General features: G+C 36.4%; 1 protein-coding gene across 1 annotated transcript; it reads left to right on the forward strand.

Moving 5' to 3' along the window:
• Positions 1–1,833: 1,833 nt before the first annotated feature.
• On the forward strand, positions 1,834–21,989 carry LOC134670809 (uncharacterized). Its single transcript, XM_063528631.1, has 2 exons — positions 1,834–2,818; positions 20,981–21,989. The coding sequence occupies exons 1-2, from the start codon at positions 2,347–2,349 to the stop codon at positions 21,034–21,036; spliced, it is 528 nt and encodes a 175-aa protein (XP_063384701.1). The 5' UTR covers positions 1,834–2,346; the 3' UTR covers positions 21,037–21,989.
• The last annotated feature ends 307 nt before the right edge of the window (positions 21,990–22,296 follow it).

Consider the following 22,296-nt stretch of genomic DNA (forward strand, 5'->3'; position numbering starts at 1 on the left):
CAATCGAGTGTTGTGGCTACCCCGCCTTTTAAGGGTTTAATTTTTATAGCCTATAACAGATAAACAGATAAACAGACAAACAGACAAAAATTCTAAAAACTGTTGGAACGTGTTCTGTTATCGATTCTAAGTATCCCCCGCCAACTTTTTTTCAAATATCTTCCATGTACAGACTTTCGACCCTCTACAGCTTTATTATATGTATATAGATATTAGTTTTGAATTTTTTTAATGGTTTTATGATCTCTGACACTTAAATGATGAAGTGTCAGACATCATAAAACCAATATTTTATTTCAATATAATAATATTCAATATTATTATTTATTATCAACATCCGTCTGCCTCATGTCTGCCGCATGCACCCAGAAAGGTGGGCCAAAATGGTTACTGAGTGGGACCCACGGAATACAGTAGACGGTGCAGGCCGGAGTTTAGGCAGACCGAAAAGGAGATGGCGGGACGACTTAGACGCATTCTACCCCAAATGGTGGGAAAATGCCGATGACAGGGTCGAGTGGAGAAAACGAGGGGAGGCCTTTGCCCAGCAGTGGGACACCAAAGTAGGCTAGGGGAAAAAAAAAATCAACATCGAGGTATCATAAAAACTTAGAATGAAACACTAAAATTAATTGCGTTAGAGCTTATTATCCGGGACAGAAGGACCACTTTGTTTACAATTGTTGTCTTAAATTCTCAATTATTTTCTTATAATTGTAATTATACAGGGTGGCTAAGAAATAAGTGCATTTCCGTTGCCAGAGAGGTTTTGGGATTAAATTGAGCAACTTTTACTATGGGACTAACCTCCAGGGACCAGCCAAAATGTATGAAATATCCAAATTATATATTTTTCGCAATTTCGAGATTGGTCCCATGGTAAAAGTTGCTCAGTATAATCCCAAAACCTCCTTGGCGAAGGGAATGCACTTATTTTTTAGCCACCCTGTATAAGTAAGATAAAACAAGCTGCTCGTTCGAAAATCAATGGAAGTAGATTCTGCAATTGAATTTGGTTTTGAATTTTGATCTTAATTTGATAGTTGTACGTTTAGGTTGATTTGAATAGATTTTACATAGTTATTTGGTTGATAAGAGAAAATTCGACTCTTATTTAATTTTATTTTAAGTCGGCAATTTAATTTCATTGGCTTTCATTTTATTTCAAGTCCCGATGCGAATACTATATGTCTGATCATTTCACAATTAAACCAAATGATTAGGTCACTCATACGTTCGCCAGGTAGGTACCTACCTGCTTATGAATCACCAAGTAACATGTTGGTATTATTAGCCTGTCTACACAACACAATTATAAGCTCCCAAATAGGCTGTAACTTTATAAGGTAACGTGTGCTTGAGGTAGCAACTGTAACCGAAATTTTTAGATCAGTAGCTAAGTGACAATGGCTGACTTTGGTTAGATAGCCTAGGAGTTTTAACGCTTTGACATAAGTAGGTACTTAGATATTATTATACATTGTTGAGTGGTAGAGAAAGCCTAAGTCCGCCTTTAGCAAATATGGAGTAACGTTAATTTCTATAGTAAGGTATAAGAATAAAATAAAGATTTACTTTTAGACCTGGTAAGAGTGGTAAGTTGATGGACAATGGTTATACATTTTGATCAATGATCATATTATGTAAGTAGGTATATTATCCAAGAATGCTACAATGCCTGCATTGAAATATATGTACATACATATATGTAATATGAATTATTAAAAAAATAGGTATATATATGCAGAATGCAAAATCAAACCAAATGGTTGGCAGGTTGGCACACCTGTTGAATGTAATTCTTTGTTCGTATTGGTCGGTTGCCATTAGTATAATGTGTGTATAATCACGTGTCCGAATGGCGGGAAACCCTTCCGAATCACTATGACATAACAAGCCAACGCTTGCGTTATCAGCCGATAACGTCACGCCGGCCGGCTAAAAATATCCACCGAGTTCCCGCTCAAATGCCGCCAACTTGTACTAGGGCAAGGTAAACTCAAAACTATCCCCTTTTCTTACTTCACCTGTGTCGCAAGACACAAAAAGCGTCCTTGGATTCCATTGTTTGCGCGCCAAGTGGAAGTGGCTGCCAAAATCGGCGATTCGGCGCGTCGGAGCGCGGGAAACCGAGCGTCAGTCAGTTGCTAGCGAGAGGCAAACGCGCGCGCACGGCACAGTCACGCCGCGCTTTTAGGTTAGAATTGGCGCGCGCCAGGTGTTATCTCTCCCCCGCTCTAACTCACGCGCTCCCCAACCTCCCTTTCTACCTGAGAACAGCTGTTTTCTCTCGGGAGATTATTAGTCAGATGTTCGCGAACCAGTCCTGATCACCTGACGCTTGCTATGGCCGCGGGAGGACGGACGCCGAAACAGAGGAGATTCGAAGTGTCTTCAGGAATGGCGCCTTTGAGGAACGTCGCGAATACACCAAGGAGACGTCGTGGGAGTTGCAAATGCCTTTTTGGCGCGCCGGACAGGGATGAAACAAGACGTTTAATGGCGGAGCAGTATTCGAGAGAAAGGAAGCGGTTTATAAGAAGATTCAACTTTGATATTGAGACGGAGTGTGTTTACAAAGCGTCTAAAATGGACTCGCCAGTGAAGTTTTTGGAGGAGGATAGTACGAAGTCTCCGAGGTCAGCGACGGAGGCGCTAGCGAGCGTAGGGAACACGGAACTGAGGATGTTGTCGAGCCCACGGCGGGGCAGCGGCCCCAATTCGCCGCGAACGCCACGTACGCCACGCACGCCACGAGCGGCGCGTACGCCGCGAACGCCACGCACGCCGGCGTCGAGAAGACAACTGCAGATGACAGGTAAGCTTTGATTTGTCTAAAAATCAATAAATAAACATACCTTTAACACATTCATTGCCACTAAGCGCTACGGGTTACGCTCGTAGCGCGTAGCCACGTTTTCGCCGTATGAAGCGCGTAGTCGCCACGAACAGTGTACCCACCTGTCGGGTTCTTGGCCCTGAATGTGTTAAATTAAACTGTATTTAAAATATGTACCTCAAATTCGTTTAACAATGTTATAAGACCCCAGTTATACTCTGTATCTTTAGGTATTAAAATAAAAGTAAACAAACAATTTGTACATTTTCGGGTAGTTATAACATTTATTGGTTAACCGACCAAATACAAAACCGCCTGGAACAGTCACTGAACGCCTTGACTTTAAACCTACATTATTTGATCACGTAATGTTTTCATCTACCCTCAACTGGCTTAAGGAGCCATTTGGGGGTAGATTTTGTTTACTTCTATTTAAATACCTAAAGATACAGACTATAGAGTATTTTTTTTAAATTATATAATTGTTAAAATCTACTTAAAATCAATCTGAACGAAACATTTTTTACATTTAAATAGCATGCAGCAAACGCAGCACACATTAGGCATATCATAATTTTTAATTGGCTGCACAACTCGAAAATTTTGAGCACTTTCGAGCACCAGAAACACTCTAAATAAAATCGCTCGGCTGAATTATTTTCAGTTTCAACCAGTGACCTCGACCTGCGAGTACAAGTACAGTCGACGTCAAAGATATGTTTACATTTTTCGCCTTATTACAAAGGAGTAAGGTGCAAAAGTGTAAACATATCTTTGACGTCCACTGTACCTACTTTCTCATTACAACATTAATTAACTGTTTCCGCTACCGTGGGGTTTTTATCGTGGGAAATATTGGGTTGGGTGGATACTTAGGGTTAATATCTCTCGGTCATTTTCGCGAAACCTCTGAAACTGGTCTTGTGGCTACGTCCTTCGGTGAAAAAAAAACATAACCAGGAAACCTGCATAAGTACTTCTGCAATTCCCCATTCTGTAATTGGTGTAAGGATGACGAGGTACCAAAATGATAATGTGGTCTCGTCCAATGAGATGATGCCTGGGCCCAACAGTAAGATATGTCTGCTGATCCAGAAACCGGCAAGCTTTTGAAAAAAGGCCAGCTATGATATTAAATCACCATGATTTGGGAATCTCAAAGAGCCACGAATGTTGGTTGCTGTGGTCTAGGACCCAACCAACTTTGATAAAAGGGAAGGATACCTATGTTCCGGGCTTCCGAGACTTCCAAGTAGCCCAGTAGATCCCACGATTCCCACGGCTCTTTGTTAGAAATTCGCACATATCTAATAGGTACTGTTTCCGTCTCAAATAAAACATCTAGTCTTCTTCTACCTAGCGTTATCCCGGCCTTTGCCAGGGTCCGCTTTCCTACTTGCTTTCCTCCACTTTGCGCGATCCTGGGCGTCGTCTCGTGTGAGCCCGTTCACGCTCATATCTGCTTTCACGACATCGAGCCATCGCTTTTTTGGTCTGCCGCGGGGTCGGGGGCCGTCAAGGGCTAGGTTAAGGCATATGTTTCCTACGTAGTCAGCTGGCCTGCGACAAACGTGGCCGAACCACCGGAGGCGACAAATAAACAAATAAAACATCTAGTATTCGATCAATTTCGATCCCTCAGTGTTTCTCGGTTCCACCTTTTTACTTTTTACGCCTATTCAAACACAGACCACGTCTTAATCGTTATGCGTGAGAATCAGAGGGCCTACCGCGGACCACGTTCGACGGGTTGCCTCTCTGTCGCATTTGTAAATTCATACGTAAGTGTGACAGGGAGGCAACACGTCGAACGCGGTTCGCGGTAGGCCCTCTGAAGACAATGGCCTAAAAGTTCCTTAACGAAGTTTCTTCACCTGGCTTTTGCTTTGGAAACGAAAAAGCTTAAGAAAAATGTGGACGACCGTCCTGAAACCGCCTTTCTATTATATTAACGTAATCCCCATTTTCCTCTCTGGACAAACATTATTGAAAATATTTTGACACAATTGGATGTATATAAATTTTCAACCACAAATCTGATTTAAAAAATATTCTGCTTGAAAGTTAAAAGAAAGAAAATGTACAAAATCATTTTCGTTTTGGATGAGTGCCTTTCATTCGGCTAACTCATATAAGATTGTTGAATGTTGATTTAAGAATAACACTGCATTTATATTTTAACAACTGTGCTTTTTAATTGCAAGTGGAACCAATTTAGGGTTGTCAGCTTTAAAATAACTTTAAGTTTCATCGGAATCAGCACGATATTGAAATGTATATTATTAAGCGAATATTCAGGGTAAAAATCCTAAGGTAGACCTTTAAACCCTAGTTTTCCTTAGAAACTTTTAACCCGAAGCAACTATTTGAAGCCTTATTTGTATTCTGTAAAGTGAGATGGCACCATCAAATACATACACTGTCTGCAAGCCTGTCTGCGTCTTTCAACCGAAGTAAAAAAGGGTACTTAATTGAAACTCAACACGGCAGTAAATAAGAGATATACCTGCATAAGCAAAAGTTAATTTTAGAATCACGATCAGCCCGAAAGAAATTTTATCGAAAGTACACACCCTAAACAAACATGACAAACGCATTGCCTCCTGGCGGCGTAGCACGGTCGCGTTTTTATCCCTTATCACCATGCCTGTCACGTTCTAACAAGTATGTTAGTGCGAAAGGGATGCGCATAGTGATAGTCGATAAAAATGGAACCGTGCTGCGCCCGCTGGATTACACACATTGTCATTTAGCTTTCTCGTCCTCTTATCTTCCTCGATCTTGCAATCAGAAAAGCATCTTGATTCCTATAATATAAAGTTCACTTTGCCAATCCTGGCAGGCGCGTAAGTCAGATGACTGTGAACATCTCGTATCTTACATAATTTCTACAACAAAAAGAGTACTTTAATTCGTATATACCAAAGCACACTTTTGCAAGAACGTCTGAATGAAATAAGATATTTAATTAATCGTATAGATATAGGTGCACATACGTAGCATATAGGTTCAGATCGGAGATAAATCGGATCGCAGTCGAACAAAATTACATGTGAGCCCTATCATTATTCATTAAGATATAAGAGCGTTTAATGAATTATCTTTTATCCAACCAATAAGTATGCGTGGAAAGAGTTGGCCTTCTTTTAATCATGGCCACTGCTGAATCGAAGTTCTTGGTGATATTAAACCACATTGCAAGCTGTAAAGTTAACTCTTTAGATATAATTATTTAGTGGTAATTCAAACTTCAAAAGTTTTATTTGCCAAAATGCACGTACATAATAGATGTTATCATACACAGAATGTAAGTATCAGCGCATTCAGCCAGATTCGGAATTCGAATTCGAAAAGCCAGAATTCGGTAGTGTCCGACCGTTTGGCCAAAACATTTTGGCATTAATTATATGTTTCTGTTGGAGGTTCGATTTTGGCCGAAACTAATAGCGCAAAACCAAACCTTTGGTTTCGGCACAAAATCTGGTTTAGGTCGGACACTAATAATATAAGTAACTTGTTTCTTATACCGGCTTCATCAACTCAACTTAATAAAGCAAAACTTAGACTATGAAAAACTTAAGGTGCAATAGCAATTAAAGATTTGCTGTAGATACTTGAGACAATGCTTGATCGCTACAATGCAGGGCAACGACCTCTAAAACAGGTTTAGACTTAATCTAAGTCCTACCGCTGGTCTAAAGCACTGATCAATTTGTAGACTTGTTGGTATAAGTTTTTTAAGGCTCCTCTTCACGTTGGGCCAACGCCAACGCCAACGAGGGACGCATTTATGCGTTAGAGGGAGCAAGTGATATTGCTATCTCATTCTACCGCATGGCTGCGTCCCTCGTTAGCGTTGGCGTTGGCCCAACGTGAAGAGGAGCCTTTTGACATAAGATAAACGTTTTAGTGCTCGATACCCAATAGTTGACACCTTGTCCCCTCTATTACTAATGTTGCAAGACTTGCAAGTTTAAAGATGACAGCGACAAGATTTAAAAACAGTTTGTATAAAACAACCACAATTTAATTGAAGTTTGTGGTCCTTTTCCATCACAATAATAACACCACTAAGATTTACTGAGATATTCTCTGTTGTGGGCTAGGTAAAAATAAAACTCAGTAATGTCATCAAGTTTTTTTGTTGTACGTTAAAAAGTTAAATTCAACTGTAAATTGTCAAAATTTATAAATAAAGCATTCTTAATTTGTTCGAGTATTTCCTATAGCCTATAAACAATCCAAAGTTAGGGAATCTATAGCAAATTTTACGCTGCATTCTTTCAGGCGGGATACATATTTTCAGTACTTGAAATTCATATAAGAAAAACTGTACTACCTAAGTATATGTGCAGTCAGCTATAAAAATATGGGTGCACAATTAAATCATCTCAAAAATATGTCCCATAGCTTTTATACTCGTATCAGCGAACTAGCGAGCGTAATTAAGAACTATGTGATGAAATATTTTTGAATAAGTTTGCTACACCACAGAATAAATAATAGTACTAAGTACAGAAGACTCATTCTCTAACAAAACGCGTCTGTTACGATCAGCACAGATATGGCCGCTAGGTGGCGATAGCGCCACGCGCGGCTTATGGCAAACCCCAAAATTGGGGCGGAACGGATGTACTTTTAGCTACCTGTAGCAAAGCGACGAAATCGCGGAGTGAGACACGCCTGGCTACACCCATATTTTTAACCAAAGTCGTAGAAGGGACCTTTTTCTAAAATGTGTTTGACCGAACTCTATAATTGTTTGTAGTTTTAGACATATTCCTTCGGGCACGGAGCCCGAAACTTCGTAATTTGGAACACACAGCCGTCACCTCGACTCCCACGATGTCCTGTCGGCTGGGGCAATAGCCTCGTCCCGACGACTTCCGTGACGTGGGCGGAAATGCCAAATTTCCTCCCTTTTTATGTCATTTGCCAAAAAACGTGGCTAATATTCACAGGGTCTAAACAAACTTCCTAAATACATGATTAATCTAGGAACTATTGAATCTACTTCGTAAAGTAGATTCAATAGTTCTTAGTTTATCGTGCGACTAATTTTGACGCCATTATAAGAGGTTAGTGAATGATACCTTAGCTTCTTCATTATAAACGTAGTCTCTTTTTTCATCATTTAATTTTTTGCGATTTTTTAATTACGTATTAAGAGTTAGGTGCTACCAAAAACTTACATGAAAATTTTTAAACCCCAATAAAACAGAAAAATTTAAGGATTGTGAAGATGTAGAATACAAATTGAAATATTTTTGTAAAACTAAGTCGGAGGGCATTGAAATTCTTACAATACACCCCAAGCCCAAGAGCACAAGATTCATCGCAGGCAGGTAGATGTAGATAGATACCTAAATAAGAAATTAACCCAGGCAACCGCAAGCCCTTTTTTATCCTGTCTAGGGACCCGATTCGGATTTTGAAATAGACATCTATTAGATATCTTTTAGTCATCACCAAGATACGATAACGATATGTTTAAGATCTAACCTCAATTTGACATTTGCGCGATTCTGAAGATACTCTTGAACGATTTCCACAGTATATGACTTAGAGATCCAATTCACATCTAATAGATAATTAGATATCTTACTCTATCTAACGTAAAAGTGACATTGGTTGCCCGAATTGCGCTGCAAAAGAGAACTAGTTGATATCTAAACTATAACGTATCTAGAATGGATCTAGTACGTGTCGTCTCTTGTGAATATCTTGAAGTTCGAATACGGCAGTAGGTGGATGCAATCCTTCTCTGCCATCTTAATGGCAATCTTTGCACAGATAATATCTTGGCTCTCTGGGAACGGTACTAATGGTTCGTTTCCATGCATAGCTATGGCAAATCTGGGCACACATATGAGGTGCAAGATGTATCTGACGCAAGTTTACAGCGCGATTCGGGAAATGAAAGAGATTCACTAGATATGAAATAGTAAATTTATATATGTGACGTTCCACGGCAAAAGGTACCATTGCCCCGGCTGAATGTTGGAGCGGCGTTAATAATAGCGTAAGCGCTAGCCGCCATAAGGTACCTTTTGCCGTGGAACGTCACATATCTGTTCTATTTCATACCTAGTGAATCTCTAATTCATATCCCGAATCGTGCCGATAGGTACTTATTCTATTCCTAAGCTTACCTACGTAGATTTACATAGCAAAACAAACATCCGACATTGCTTTATGGTTTTATTTCAACTGTCGATGTCGTATTTCAGAATTCAAGTTTACTACCTGCTAACATTAAACTGTAGCGCTATCTAGGTAGGTACATGAAACATTTAACGAGAAAATAACGACTATTTTGAAGATTAATGAAACAAAAAACCATTTCCAAGACAAGATAAAACCATGTTCTTACTACCATTACATTAACAAATTTAATTTTACAACGCAAACGTATTAAGATTAATTGTACTGTAGTTTGAAGGTGTGGTGCAGGTTTAGTTAGGGTCATTGACCGGTTACGTCGGATTTTTTGTTCCATTACACCATTTCCTATCGATCGATCTTCATTGCTCGACTGTGTAATCACCACTTGTCTTTTTTTGTTCGTCATATGGTCGTGTATGACAGGACTAACTAGAAGTTATATGAGATTTTGTGAAAATGTCTGATGACCTTAGAAACGAATTCAAAGTGGAAAAATTGACTGTCTTGGGTGGAACTTGAACCCACTACCACTGTATCGCTAGCCCAGTGCTCTGCCATCTGAGCTACCAAGCAATATAAAAAGCATAAGCATTTTATACCTAAATAGTAACTACATTTCATTTCATTTCAAGACCGTACCCAATACAGCGAATATTTCCAACACAGACATTCTGCAGTTCGCAGACTTTATATTTGTTCAATAGGTACCATAGTTTTATTTGAATAATTTTTCTTTTTAATGAATGAATGAATGAATGAATATAAATATAAATATAATATAAATATTACAGACATCTCTTTCACAGACAAATCTTTATTTCGTTCAAGGACTCGTTTCGTTCGTTTCTAGACTGTTAATACAGTCTTGGGACCAAGAAAGTGTAACTATAATAACACTATTTCATACACAATATAAATAAAATTCTTCAACATCTTTATTAAATCTGATACCTACATACAAACAAACGGAAAGAATTCGCAATTAACTGAAGAAAGAAAAAAGGAATCGCAATTTGCTACTGGCATAATTATAGAGGCCAGTGTAGCGAGTATCGTCGGGCAATTATAACTGAATCTACAGCGTTAAAATTATAGGGACTGGAAAAAGAAAAACCGGGCAAGTGCGAGTCGGACTCGCGCACGAAGGGTTCCGCACCACAATGCAAAAAAAAAAAGCAAAAAAAAACGGTCACCCATCCAAGTACTGACCCCGCCCGACGTTGCTTAACTTTGGTCAAAAATCACGTTTGTTGTATGGGAGCCCCATTTAAATCTTTATTTTATTCTGTTTTTAGTATTTGTTGTTATAGCGGCAACAGAAATACATCATCTGTGAAAATTTCAACTGTCTAGCTATCACGGTTCGTGAGATACAGCCTGGTGACAGACAGACGGACAGACGGACGGACGGACGGACAGCGAAGTCTTAGTAATAGGGTCCCGTTTTACCCTTTGGGTACGGAACCCTAAAAATAGTCTATGGATAAAGCTAGCATAAAGGCCAGAGCACACCGGCTGCGTGTGTGTAGACGTTAAATTTTTGAGCAGTACACGCATACGTCACGCGAGCTGTGTGCCGTCTCTCCTAAAGATCTGTATAATACAACTCGCACGAGCACGTCTATCCACAGGCATCTGGTGTGCACAGGCACATTTCGAAGTCCGTCTGAGCCAACTATATGCACTACTTAAAGTACTAACTTTTCAGTGAAAAAGTGTGACCGCACATAGGCCATTATTTTTTATGAATTGAACAATTATAGTGAGACTTCCACACTCTGCTCTGCAAAATCTGTGCAGAATTAGCTATGTCGACTGTACTATGATAATTCGGACAATATACTTTTCTCGTGCCCCTGTATTGTCGGACCAAAAAAAGTCTGCAGCGGATTTGATAGCCCACGCGGTGCAAGTGTCATTTATACGTCATAATTTCATAGAAGTTTGACCTTTAAAATAACACTTGCACTGCGTGGGCTATCAAATCCGCTGCTGACTATTCTTGTTTTGACTCTAGGCGAAAAGAGACAAGTTATAATTCGACAAGAAATTGTAGAAAATTATTGAGGGCGGCGGGCGCCACTTCCTGTCACATTTTTGACGTAAAATGATTAAACTAGTATAGAAATTGTATAGAGTCAAACCGTAAAAAGTCTGCAGCGATTTTGATAGCCCACGCAGTGCAAGTGTCATTTTAAACGTCAAACTTCTATGAAATTATGACGCATAAATAACACTTACGCTGCGTGGGCTATCAAATCCGCTGCAGACTTTTATTGGTGCGAGTATAGTTCCATTTTATTTAATTTCTACTATTTTATGTCGCACTATATCTGTGCATTATTTACGAGCATCCATGATATTTGACAAGCTTATCAAAACTAAACCTATGTTAAATATTGAACGTTGCTGATTGCAGAATGCAGAGAATATCACAAATATTTCATGTTAGCCATCGGTATGCACTAGTTTTATTCCTGATTAGATAGGTACAGTCAAATAAACATGTTTGAGGAGACGGGAGTGTCCACTTGACACCAATTATTACCATGTTCAAATGATCAACTCTGTCAATAAGTGACTGTACCTGTTATCTTGTCAGTACATATACAGGGTATTTTTAAATAGTGTCCATAATTTATAGTCTGTGATTTAAGATTTAATGTTTAGATCAAAAACTAATTCTGTTACCTATTTGAAATCTTTAATAAATTGCGTATTTTCTTTATTAATACATTTGTGATTCGGAAGTGAAATTTTATTGTAACTACAGTGAAATAAACTAAATTTGTCTGAACTGAACAAACTAGAAGAGTGGGCTTGACTCTTTTCTGAAAATTTGCTTACCAGGAAAGTCTACTTTTCTCTCGGGGATTTTATAACTTCAAAAAGATAGAGCATATTTATGCATTTATTATAATAATTATAACAGGGGAGGCCTTTGCCCAGCAGTGGGACACAATATAGGCTATAAAAAAATTATAATATGTATTAGAGAATATTGTTCTACGGCTACGCAGACCGAGATCTGTTAGTTATTTCATCTGTCTTGTGCCTGAAGCCCGCAGGGAAATTTTTTCCATTTTGATTTGTAGGTGACCAGAGGCCTCACTGACGTAACCAAAGTCAGTGACCACACCTGATGAGTTGATGACTCAACCAACAGGACCAAACCTGTAATTCTCAACACACATTCCATTATCAACCTTATTGCCCAGGCATACACCTCAAAATTAAAAGGAACATGACAGTCGTGACTACGAAAGGTGATCATTACCATCATAGTTTGTTTTGATTTTGTTTTCGTTTAATCGCTGTTTGGGACATCATCGCAAACATCATCTTCATCGGCTATATTTTAAAAATAAGTAATTGGTGTTATTGTGTGGAAATTTGTAGTTTTATTTTGCAATATATTTATGCTAATTTCATCATCAAGGTGAGACCGTTAAAAAGTCGACAACAATAGACGTTTTCTTGGACCTTTTTGTTTTTATGCGTCTGGTTTGAAGTTAAAAATGTTTAAAAAGTTAAAACAGCTGTAAATGACAACATTATTTATTACGATTATAACTCTGACATTAAAAACTTTTTCGCGGTGATATCTACTAGTATGTAGGTCTACAATATTTTCCTTCTACTATTGCAAACCTAGATATAAAAAAAAACTTGATAATTTCAAAGGTGTTCGACATTTTAATTTAAGAGTAGATTATTGTTGTGGGAGTCTCTTCTAACTTTCTTTCGCATGACATATAATATGAGTTTTTGCGAAAAATATGACGGTTTTCCATTGGGTTACCCTTGATGGTCGGTTCAATCTACCTCCCAACCCATTGTAGGTATAAAATATCCAATAATTATACTGATTACCATAAAAATAAAAATAAACTAATTTTCATGTATGTATGCGGCCACATAACACATTAATGTATGTACCACTAGTCCAAGGTCTTAGAAGAAATAGACATGCATTATTAAAACACAGTCCATACTCGGAACCGCCGGAATAGACGCTTTCAGACCGAACAATAGGAACACTTATAAGGAAGTGTCGGTCTGTTTGTCACCATATCTGATTGGTTTTGGAGTCACGTTTGTTCAGAAAGCTTTGATAAACAATTCTTCAATAGTCGGTTGTGGTTTGTGACACGTAGGACAGGAAGTATAGAATATAATAGAAATAATTTATTTTTGCGGAAAATTATACATAGGTACCTAACAGAAAAACATAGGAAGGTGAAATTGCCAAGAAATGGTCTTATATCAGCATGATATACTTCCACTACTTCCACTTTCAGTTTTGGCGACTTCCAGCGCTGATCATCCGATAAGACCATCCGGTGAAGTCAATCATCAACACCATCTTATAGAATAGACTTTAGAAAGTTCTTAACTTGACAAAAAGTACCCGCAATTTCTATACGATGTTACTCCCACATCCTGCATACGGATAGGATAACCTTTAGGGTCAAAAATCTGGCTCTAATGGTCTTTCGGAAGTAAATACGTTTTTTTTTCGTCTACACATAACCTAAGCTCAAGCAGCTGTTTCGCTATACACAACTTCAAATCCAACGGTCGTTTTCAAAACCTCAACGCACTGCAGCACAAGTAACGTACTGCATTAAAATTCTGTCTTCCCAACTGGAACGGACCGTGTACCGTGACTCCCGAGTCCCCACCGTGCCCTATGGGAACGTTCTCCATAAATTCTTAAAGGGTGTATGCCGGTTGGACATCCTGTGAAGATACACCCTTTTCTAATTAGCTAGGGTGCAGGTGTCTTCGGTAATAATGACTTATTATTAAAGGTTGCAGTGGAACTAAATATGTACTTTTAACGATGAAGAAATCCTGAACGCATCTCCGAAAGACTTCACTTGAAAAATCACAAACCGTACGTCAGATACTGCATTTGAAAAAGTCACTAAAAGAGCAGCTCACTCTGTTTCTCTCGTATTTGGAGGTCTATTTGAAATACCAAGATTGTGGCTGTTCAACAAGTCTAGACTTGACATAAAATTTTCGATGATATCATCATTAGTTCAAGGTGTTTTACTTTGAAGTCAGTGTTGATTTAATGGAAGCAAAAAATAACGTGAATCTAACTGGATGCATAGATATAAATCGAAATCATCATTATTGTTATAAAATATTCAGGAATAGGTATTTACTCGTATTTGAGTGAAAATATAATGTTATCGTTTATAGTTAGTAGTAGCTAACCAACCAGCAAGATAATACCTTACCCTTTTTTCTAAAGACATTAAAAAAAGAAACAAAAGTACCTACCTACTTCTGCTATGAAAAACGGTATTCATAATTCGATCTTCGACTAATTTAAAAATTGGTAGCACGCACATTGTGAAGATTCCTCAACAGTCCTAATTTAAATAACACAATAAAATCGATCTAAATTAGACATTCATCACACATCGGATAAGTTACGTTAGACAGTATGCTCTTCGGAATAAGACTCAAATTGCAGAGAATTTCAATAGGGGCATTTCAGTAGAAGATATTATTTTCTTTTCAAAATGCTGATGCGTTGTGAAGTTCTTTTAGAGTGGTGTGTAACTTTATAAAACTATTTAGCCACGTCAAATTAAGCCGAATTTGGGCAAGCTGCGGAAATAATTCGTGTAGTTTTGAAAATTGGTACAGGCATACCTTGTGGTGTCCAGATAAACATACTAAAAGTCCTCGAGGGTAGGGGGTGTGCTGGGGGTGTAGAGGGGGGTTGAAGGTACCTTTTTTCATATTTTTGTTCATATCTCGAATGTACCAATTTTCAAAACTACACGAATTATTTCCGCAGATTTTTCTAATTTGCTTAGGCTAATTTAATTTTGAAAGATATAGAAGTTTGTTTTATTTACTCGACAATAGCAATTACTTCATTTTAAAGTCGTAAATTCAAAGATAGGTAAGACGTAAGAAAAGTAAGTAGGTACCTACTTACCCTTAACGTCTTCACTCATAAACTTAACTATCTATAAGTATCAAGTTATTTTAATCAATTTCGTAGTTAGTATACTTTTAATAATTTACATTTTGTCATTTAAAATTTAAATCTTATAATCACCAAAGTTTAAAATTACATTATTGGGCTCCTAAGAAATCGCATCCTGTACCTGTATTGCACGTACATGTGACTCACATATAATTAAAAAAAATATCTAAGGCAATTTTTCCTAATTCGGAACCAGTAAGTTGATACGAGACGAGACGGATATATGAACATTGTATGGATAGAAAGTATAATTTTGTGCAAATTTTTAAGTGGCTTACTGGTGGCTCCAATTTAACCGGAATTTCCAAATTAGCGGATTTCGAGCGATTTCTCAACGCACGCAATACGGTCACGATTTACAATTTAAAATCCGTTATTTCCTAAATGTATTTATCGAAAAAGAATCTTTTGTAGGAGAAGCTTATCAAACTACATATGTCAGGTGTCTGAGGTGTCATTATGACATGGCCAATTGGCCACACTTTGTCGTTGCAAATGCTACTCAGAGTTAGCTTGGTCCGAGTCCGACACTAAGTAAATTGCCACTGTTATCAACATTATCGGATGTTCGGCGAATATCTAAATATTCCAATTCAGAAGTTATTTTTAGAACCCGCTTAAATTTTCCGATAATTTCAAGTACCCACCTATAATCTTATCCCAACCCGGCTGTAATTGCACTTAGCATGTAAACCCTGTTTTTATAACCCAGACATATACCTACTGAAATGACATTCGATTGCTCAAATTTGTCCAAAATTTTATTGGTACTAAGGATGATTACCTGTCCTGTCACTTTTATTGTTAAGTACATAATAAGTTTTACTTTTATCAATTAAAAACCTCAGACAAAATTCATTAGTCATAAGTAACGTTAGTTTAATGAAATGTCACATTTTAATTGCAAAATGACAGTTGCATTTTTTAAATAAATCAAAAACCGGGCAAGTGCGAGTCGGACTCGCGCACGAAGGGTTCCGTACCATAATGCAAAAAAAAAACAAAAAAAAGCAAAATATAAACGGTCACCCATCCAAATACTGACCACTCCCGACGTTGCTTAACTTTGGTCAAAAATCACGTTTGTTGTATGGGAGCCCCATTTAAATCTTTATTTTATTCTGTTTTTAGTATTTGTTGTTATAGCGGCAACAGAAATACATCATCTGTGAAAATTTCAACTGTCTAGCTATCACGGTTCGTGAGATACAGCCTGGTGACAGACGGACGGACGGACGGACGGACGGACAGCGAAGTCTTAGTAATAGGGTCCCGTTTTACCCTTTGGGTACGGAACCCTAAAAACCGGCCAAGTCCAGCACAATCAGAAGTCCAGCACACAGTCGAGGGCACGAAAAAGTGTCTTTTATGACCTGGCCTAACTGAAATGAACATGTCTTCCAACGTAGGTGTAGTAAGCGTATTCGACGAATTCGGATCTTAATAACAGTTTATGAATTAGATCTGTATTAGTTATGGATCTGTTCCGTCAATGTAAAAGTGAAATTTCTGCAACGTGTTCAACGTAACTTTTGACATTGACAGATCAGATCCATAACTAATCCAGATCTATCATAATCTGTTATTGAAATGATATTGCAATTGTTATGTTATTGGATGGTCTTATCGGAAGATCAGCGCTGGAAGTCGCCAGCAACATGCTGAGGTGAGACCATTTCGTGGCACTTTCTCTTTTTTATGTTTCTCTGTGAACAGAGAAACATAAAAAACTACACACTAACACTACACTACAAACTATACACTACACTATAAACTATATACTGAAGTATAAGTTTTTATTTTGTGCTTACGAATAAAATTATTTCTATTCTATTCTAAATCCGAATACGCCTGGGAGTTAAAAGCAGCTTTAGTTGCATCTCCAGTCGGCACGAACCAGCGATGTTCCATTTAAAATGCATTGACTTGGCCCTTGGGGCAATGCCCTGCGATAACTGTTTCCTTGTTCCAACCGATAAGGAACAGACCCTACAGATTCTGTTGCTATGTACCGTGCAAGTTTGTTGATAAAAGGCGTGACCCTTGCACGACGAATGGAACGAAAGACTGCATTTACACCGCACTTGGCCGGTTTTTACAAGCTTTTATTTAGTTTCACCTGACCGTTGTCTGTCTGTCTGTCTGTCTGTCTGTAATCAAATCTTGCAAGTTAAATTTGATCCACTTCCCGGTTTCCGATTGAGCTGAAATTTTGCCCTGCATGTATAAATCGGATGACAATGCAATATTATGGTACCATCGAGCTGATCTGATGATGGAGACCAGAAGTGGCCATAGGAACTCTGTGATAAAACAACGAAACCTAATTGTGTTTGGGGTTCTTAGAATTGTCTCGATGAGTATTAGTTGCCCGTGGAAAAAAAAATACAGTCGGCGATAAAAGCTTGTACCAAAAATTTAATTTTTGCCCAAAACGTATTAACTGTTTAAAGCTAAAAGTTTTAATAGGTTAATCGTGGGCAAGCGGTTCTTTCAAATAAAAGCAGCGATTTCTTTTAGTTTCATCATTAGCAATAAAAAAAGGAAAGTCCGCCTACAATAAAATGTTGATCACTCACTTGATACCTAGTTTATAATCCAACATTTCGCTGGTTATTTCACAACAAAGTAAAGTAAGTTGGAGAATTTATTCCAGGAAGCCGTCAGTCATCGAGGCACGAATTCGTGTCAAAATCAAAATCGGACGAAATCGTTCTGAATCATGGCATGTGGCTGTGGGAACGAAATTTGCCAATCGATATTTAAAAGCTAAATATTGCGATTTTCAAATTATATTTAACGTTTATTAAATTAAGAAATGGTTTGGAAAATTTGCGTTTATCTAACTTAAGTACAGATATTTACTTTTTTAATAGGACCTACACAAAGTATAGTGCATTGGGAATATTGGGATAACTTCGAATGCGGGGTGACTTTGTAAGTCGCTATAATATCTACTGAACTAGAAGCACTTTCGACAATAGCGACAGCAAGATGCCTTGATAAATGTTGCCAAGTGCTACTGGTATAGTAGATTTTTCAAAATTATCACGGCTTTCGAAGTTAGCCCAATGCACCTGACATATCCCTTTTATTTAGATTTTTGTCGGTTTTATCGTATAGGTATTTAAAAACATAATATATGTTTACAAATGTACATGGAATATATTTACATTATTTACAATATTGAAAGAGTATTGTAAATTTATTGCAGTCAGTTACACACCTCACTCAGGGTATACACTATACAGGGTGTAATTAAAAACGTCACTAAATTGAAATATCTTTTTTTTTACCTTTTTTGGACGATTTTTTTTCTCAGTTCGCTTTCAGATTAGGCTAATACACTCCTGGCTGAGTTAGTATACTCCGTAAGTAAATGTATAATGCTCGTTGTTTACTAACACGCCGTAAAGATCCCGTTAGAGTGAACAACCTCGCGTCTACTCGCGTGTTTCGTTTGCATGGGATATTATATTATACAATATTTAAATGGTTTTGTAACCGAACTGTTTCGGTGTAATTATATTAATCTTGAATCTTGAAACATGTACTTGAACTTATTATTAAATGTTGTGTCTTATAAATAACGTGCAAAAATCTGTTAAAGTATTATGCATTAATACTATAATACCCACGTAAGTTTTATTACTTAAGAAGATCGTAAAGTTTCTTTTTAACTATAAACCTTAATGTATGCTTCGCTAATTTCTCTTATCATGATCTGAACAATGAAAATGGTTTACAATCTTATTTCTTAAAGGTTAAGCTTTATTAAATTTACACAAAGCAATAAATACGGCCTACATACCCGCAATCAATATGAAATCCCCTCATTAATTAAATATCAGGACATGACTTAGGTACCTAACTTACGATTCATTCGTACTCATTATTTGTGTTTCGACGAAAGGCGAACCGTAACAAAAAAAACACTACGACCGATTTCGTGATTTTTTTATTTATTTATCATCGTATGATCTGTAAGCATATAGACACTAAGAAAATATTAAGATGTAAACAGTATAAAACCTAGGTATTGATTTTAAGCTGATTGCACCGTAATCCTGAAACTAACAAATCCGAGTAAATCCGATATTTTGACTTCAAACATAAAGATCAACCTTGTAATCAAATTCCATATTTACGACACCTTTACCATTCAGTATCTTTTTTTTTCAGACAAACAAAAGCAATAAAAGTTTATAACAACGAATTCACAAACGCGAATTTTATTTAAAGCATACTTGAGTGTTTTAAAACCTTGATTTACGGACTGTATTAGGTATATAGTTTATATCATAATAACAGATAATTCCGTCGAAGGGATTGAGTATAAAAAATTGATTTACATTAAGAAAAAGACGGTGTCCTAAATTGCTAGCAATAAAAAATTACTTAAAGAAATTCTAAATTTTTCAAAGTTCAATCTTAAAAAAATATTACTTTAAAAATGGCCGTGCCATCTTAATGTCATTTTAATTATCTCACACGGAAAGATCCCCTTTTTTATATTTAACTTTTATTACCGAGTGGTGTCTCTAAAGGTTTCCAATTACGACTTTTGACTGCTAAAAACAAACCGATCTAACGTCAGAGAGGGACGCAAATAAAAACCGGTTTGGAGTGTGGCTGACACCGAGGAAAAATAAATAAAAAAAAACTGTGGAGAACCAAGCGTATTTATTGAGACGGCTACCTGGCTTACACGTTTTACAATGTCGAGTATAGTGGAACATTTAAATGTTTGACGTCTTACAAAAATGTGTTAATACAATTTGAATCTTCTCCATTTGGAAGTAAGGCTGATATTTGAAGGCAACACTTGGTTGCAGTGCAGCTCTGCCTCCTCAAATAATATCAAGCATATTAAAAATACCTTACTTCTTAACAATGAAATATTCGTGGTTTACCGCGACTGTTCTTTTTTTTTCTCGATGCGTAGGATTTGTAATTAGTTTTTGGAAATTGATTATAGTTCGAAGTTGGTGTTATAAATAATATGTTACACTACAAAAGTTATGATATGTTCATATTTCATGTAAATCTGTAAAGACTTGCCAAATATTTATTTTTTCTTGAATACATGACTGTTCGTCAATAGCACAGTCATTAATATTATATCGCTTTTTCTTTGAAAGGTTCAACGAAAAATATTCTAAACACATATTAACATTTATATTAGAAACTATTTCAAATTGATTATACAGACTTCTAATAAAAATTAAGCACACATTAAAATCCCTCTGAAATCCCCTATAAAACTAAACGATTCCTGGAACGTGCATATTCGGGATCTTTCCGCCCGCCATCGGCATTGTATCGTGATATTCGTGATCCTATTACTGATGGTTCGATCCGATAAACTTGCGTGGGATAGGTAATATTAGAGCAAATCAGTTAGCAGGATTAAATCAGTTTTTGCACAATATGTATGTACATACCTATATAGAAAAGTTAGTTAGGATTGATTTTGTACCACATGACAATTCGTTTTGTATGATAAAAGCTTAAATAGAATTAAATAAAAACATTGTAGACATATAAAAAAGATATTTACTAAACTTTGGACTTTTACTCCTAATACCTATTTGGTATCTATAGTGCGGCATAAAATAGTAGAGATTAAATAAAATGGAACTAAAAAAATGTCCTTACCTTGTTGCCATGTTAAGCATTTTACGTCAAAAATGTGACAGTTACGTAGGAAGTGGCGCCCTCTTTTATTTTCTACTATTTTATGTCTCACTATGTATGCCGCATACCCCGTAGTTTTGTCAACGTAAATACAATGATGAATTGTTGCATATTTTTTATCCCTCTTTAACTATTGTGTGTTATTAAAATAAATTTAATATATCTATTGTGATGATGAAAATAGAGTTGACATTATTTGATTTGATTTCAATAAATATCAATAAATATCAATTATTTTAACCTGTATATTTCTTTGTTTTCAGATTATTGGACTTTAAGAAAACGCACAGAGTCGGCGTCAAGCGATAAAGAAAATTAGAAACTTAAGTACTAAAACTATATAATATGTAATTATAAACAACTTGCTGTTCATAATAGCATGTTTTAAATTATGTGTGAAATGAATTTATTATGTATTTATATACCTAGCTGTAATATTAGGTAGTGTAAGTTTTCTTAAATTATACCTAACTGGCCATTTGGTTATTTTTTAACTCAAGAAATCAATTTTAACTGGTTTTTTTAACATTTTATTTAATAAAATCTAGATAGCTACTTGAAGAAATACAAGCACCACTTTTTTATTTGCCTGTATTTCAGAATAATGAGTTTCAGTTATGAACTAAGGTTTTTATATGTATTTCCATTTTCATGAAACAGTAAGTTTAGAGTTTTATTAGTTTAGCCACTCACATGATTGATATTTTTCAGCATAATAAAATAAAGGTGACAGCTGGTAGCTACAGTTACCAAAAGCATGTGAGTGTATAAATCTGTAATATAATTGCGGAACTTTAGTTATTTTGCTGACGAAATATAATTCACACCGATCTCTCGAACAACTTGTACGTCGAATCGGTGCACATTTAATTTCGTCAACTACATAGTTATAACACCATGTACTTTGACATTGTTTATTTTTTAGATAGTTGTTGAAATCAAATTCTGTTAGTGATGATTAAAATCTTTGTTGTGAGGTGTTTTCGCAGAAAATAATATCATTTACTTGTTTGAGAATTTAAAAGTTTTGTATTTTTCTTTTCAGAAATTGGTTCTGCCACATAAAAGAATCAGAAATTGGTCCCCAAAGGGACATAAAGGGGTTCCCAAATTCCATTAAATGTTTTCATTTTTGTAACAATCCAAATCGCATAAGAATGGAGACATTATCAATAAATGTGAAAAAAAAAACCAAACAAACTTTCTAAATTATGAAAAATATAAATGTATTATTTTCTTCAGAAAACGCCATTTTGCATGTCAAACAATGCGTACAATAAACTTTATTAGTGTATACAAACTTAATACCTACAAACAAAAATGATACTTAAAACATAATTAAATAACTAACCTACAAAACTTAAAAACTAAATCTAAAAATAAATAAAACTAATCTAAAAATAAATAATTACAAACTATCCTGCGGAATGGTGCCGTAGAATGCGTTAAATGTTACTAACTAAACATCAAATAGTAGCTGTCAAATCCATTTCATGTTATTGAACACTTTTATAATTAAGTTTGTTTATGATCTAGTCTATGATCTCTGCAATAATTTCTTATTTTACCATAAAATCCA

Source organism: Cydia fagiglandana, chromosome 14 (genome assembly GCF_963556715.1).
Source record: "Cydia fagiglandana chromosome 14, ilCydFagi1.1, whole genome shotgun sequence".
In the NCBI taxonomy this organism is placed as follows: Eukaryota; Metazoa; Arthropoda; class Insecta; order Lepidoptera; family Tortricidae; genus Cydia; species Cydia fagiglandana.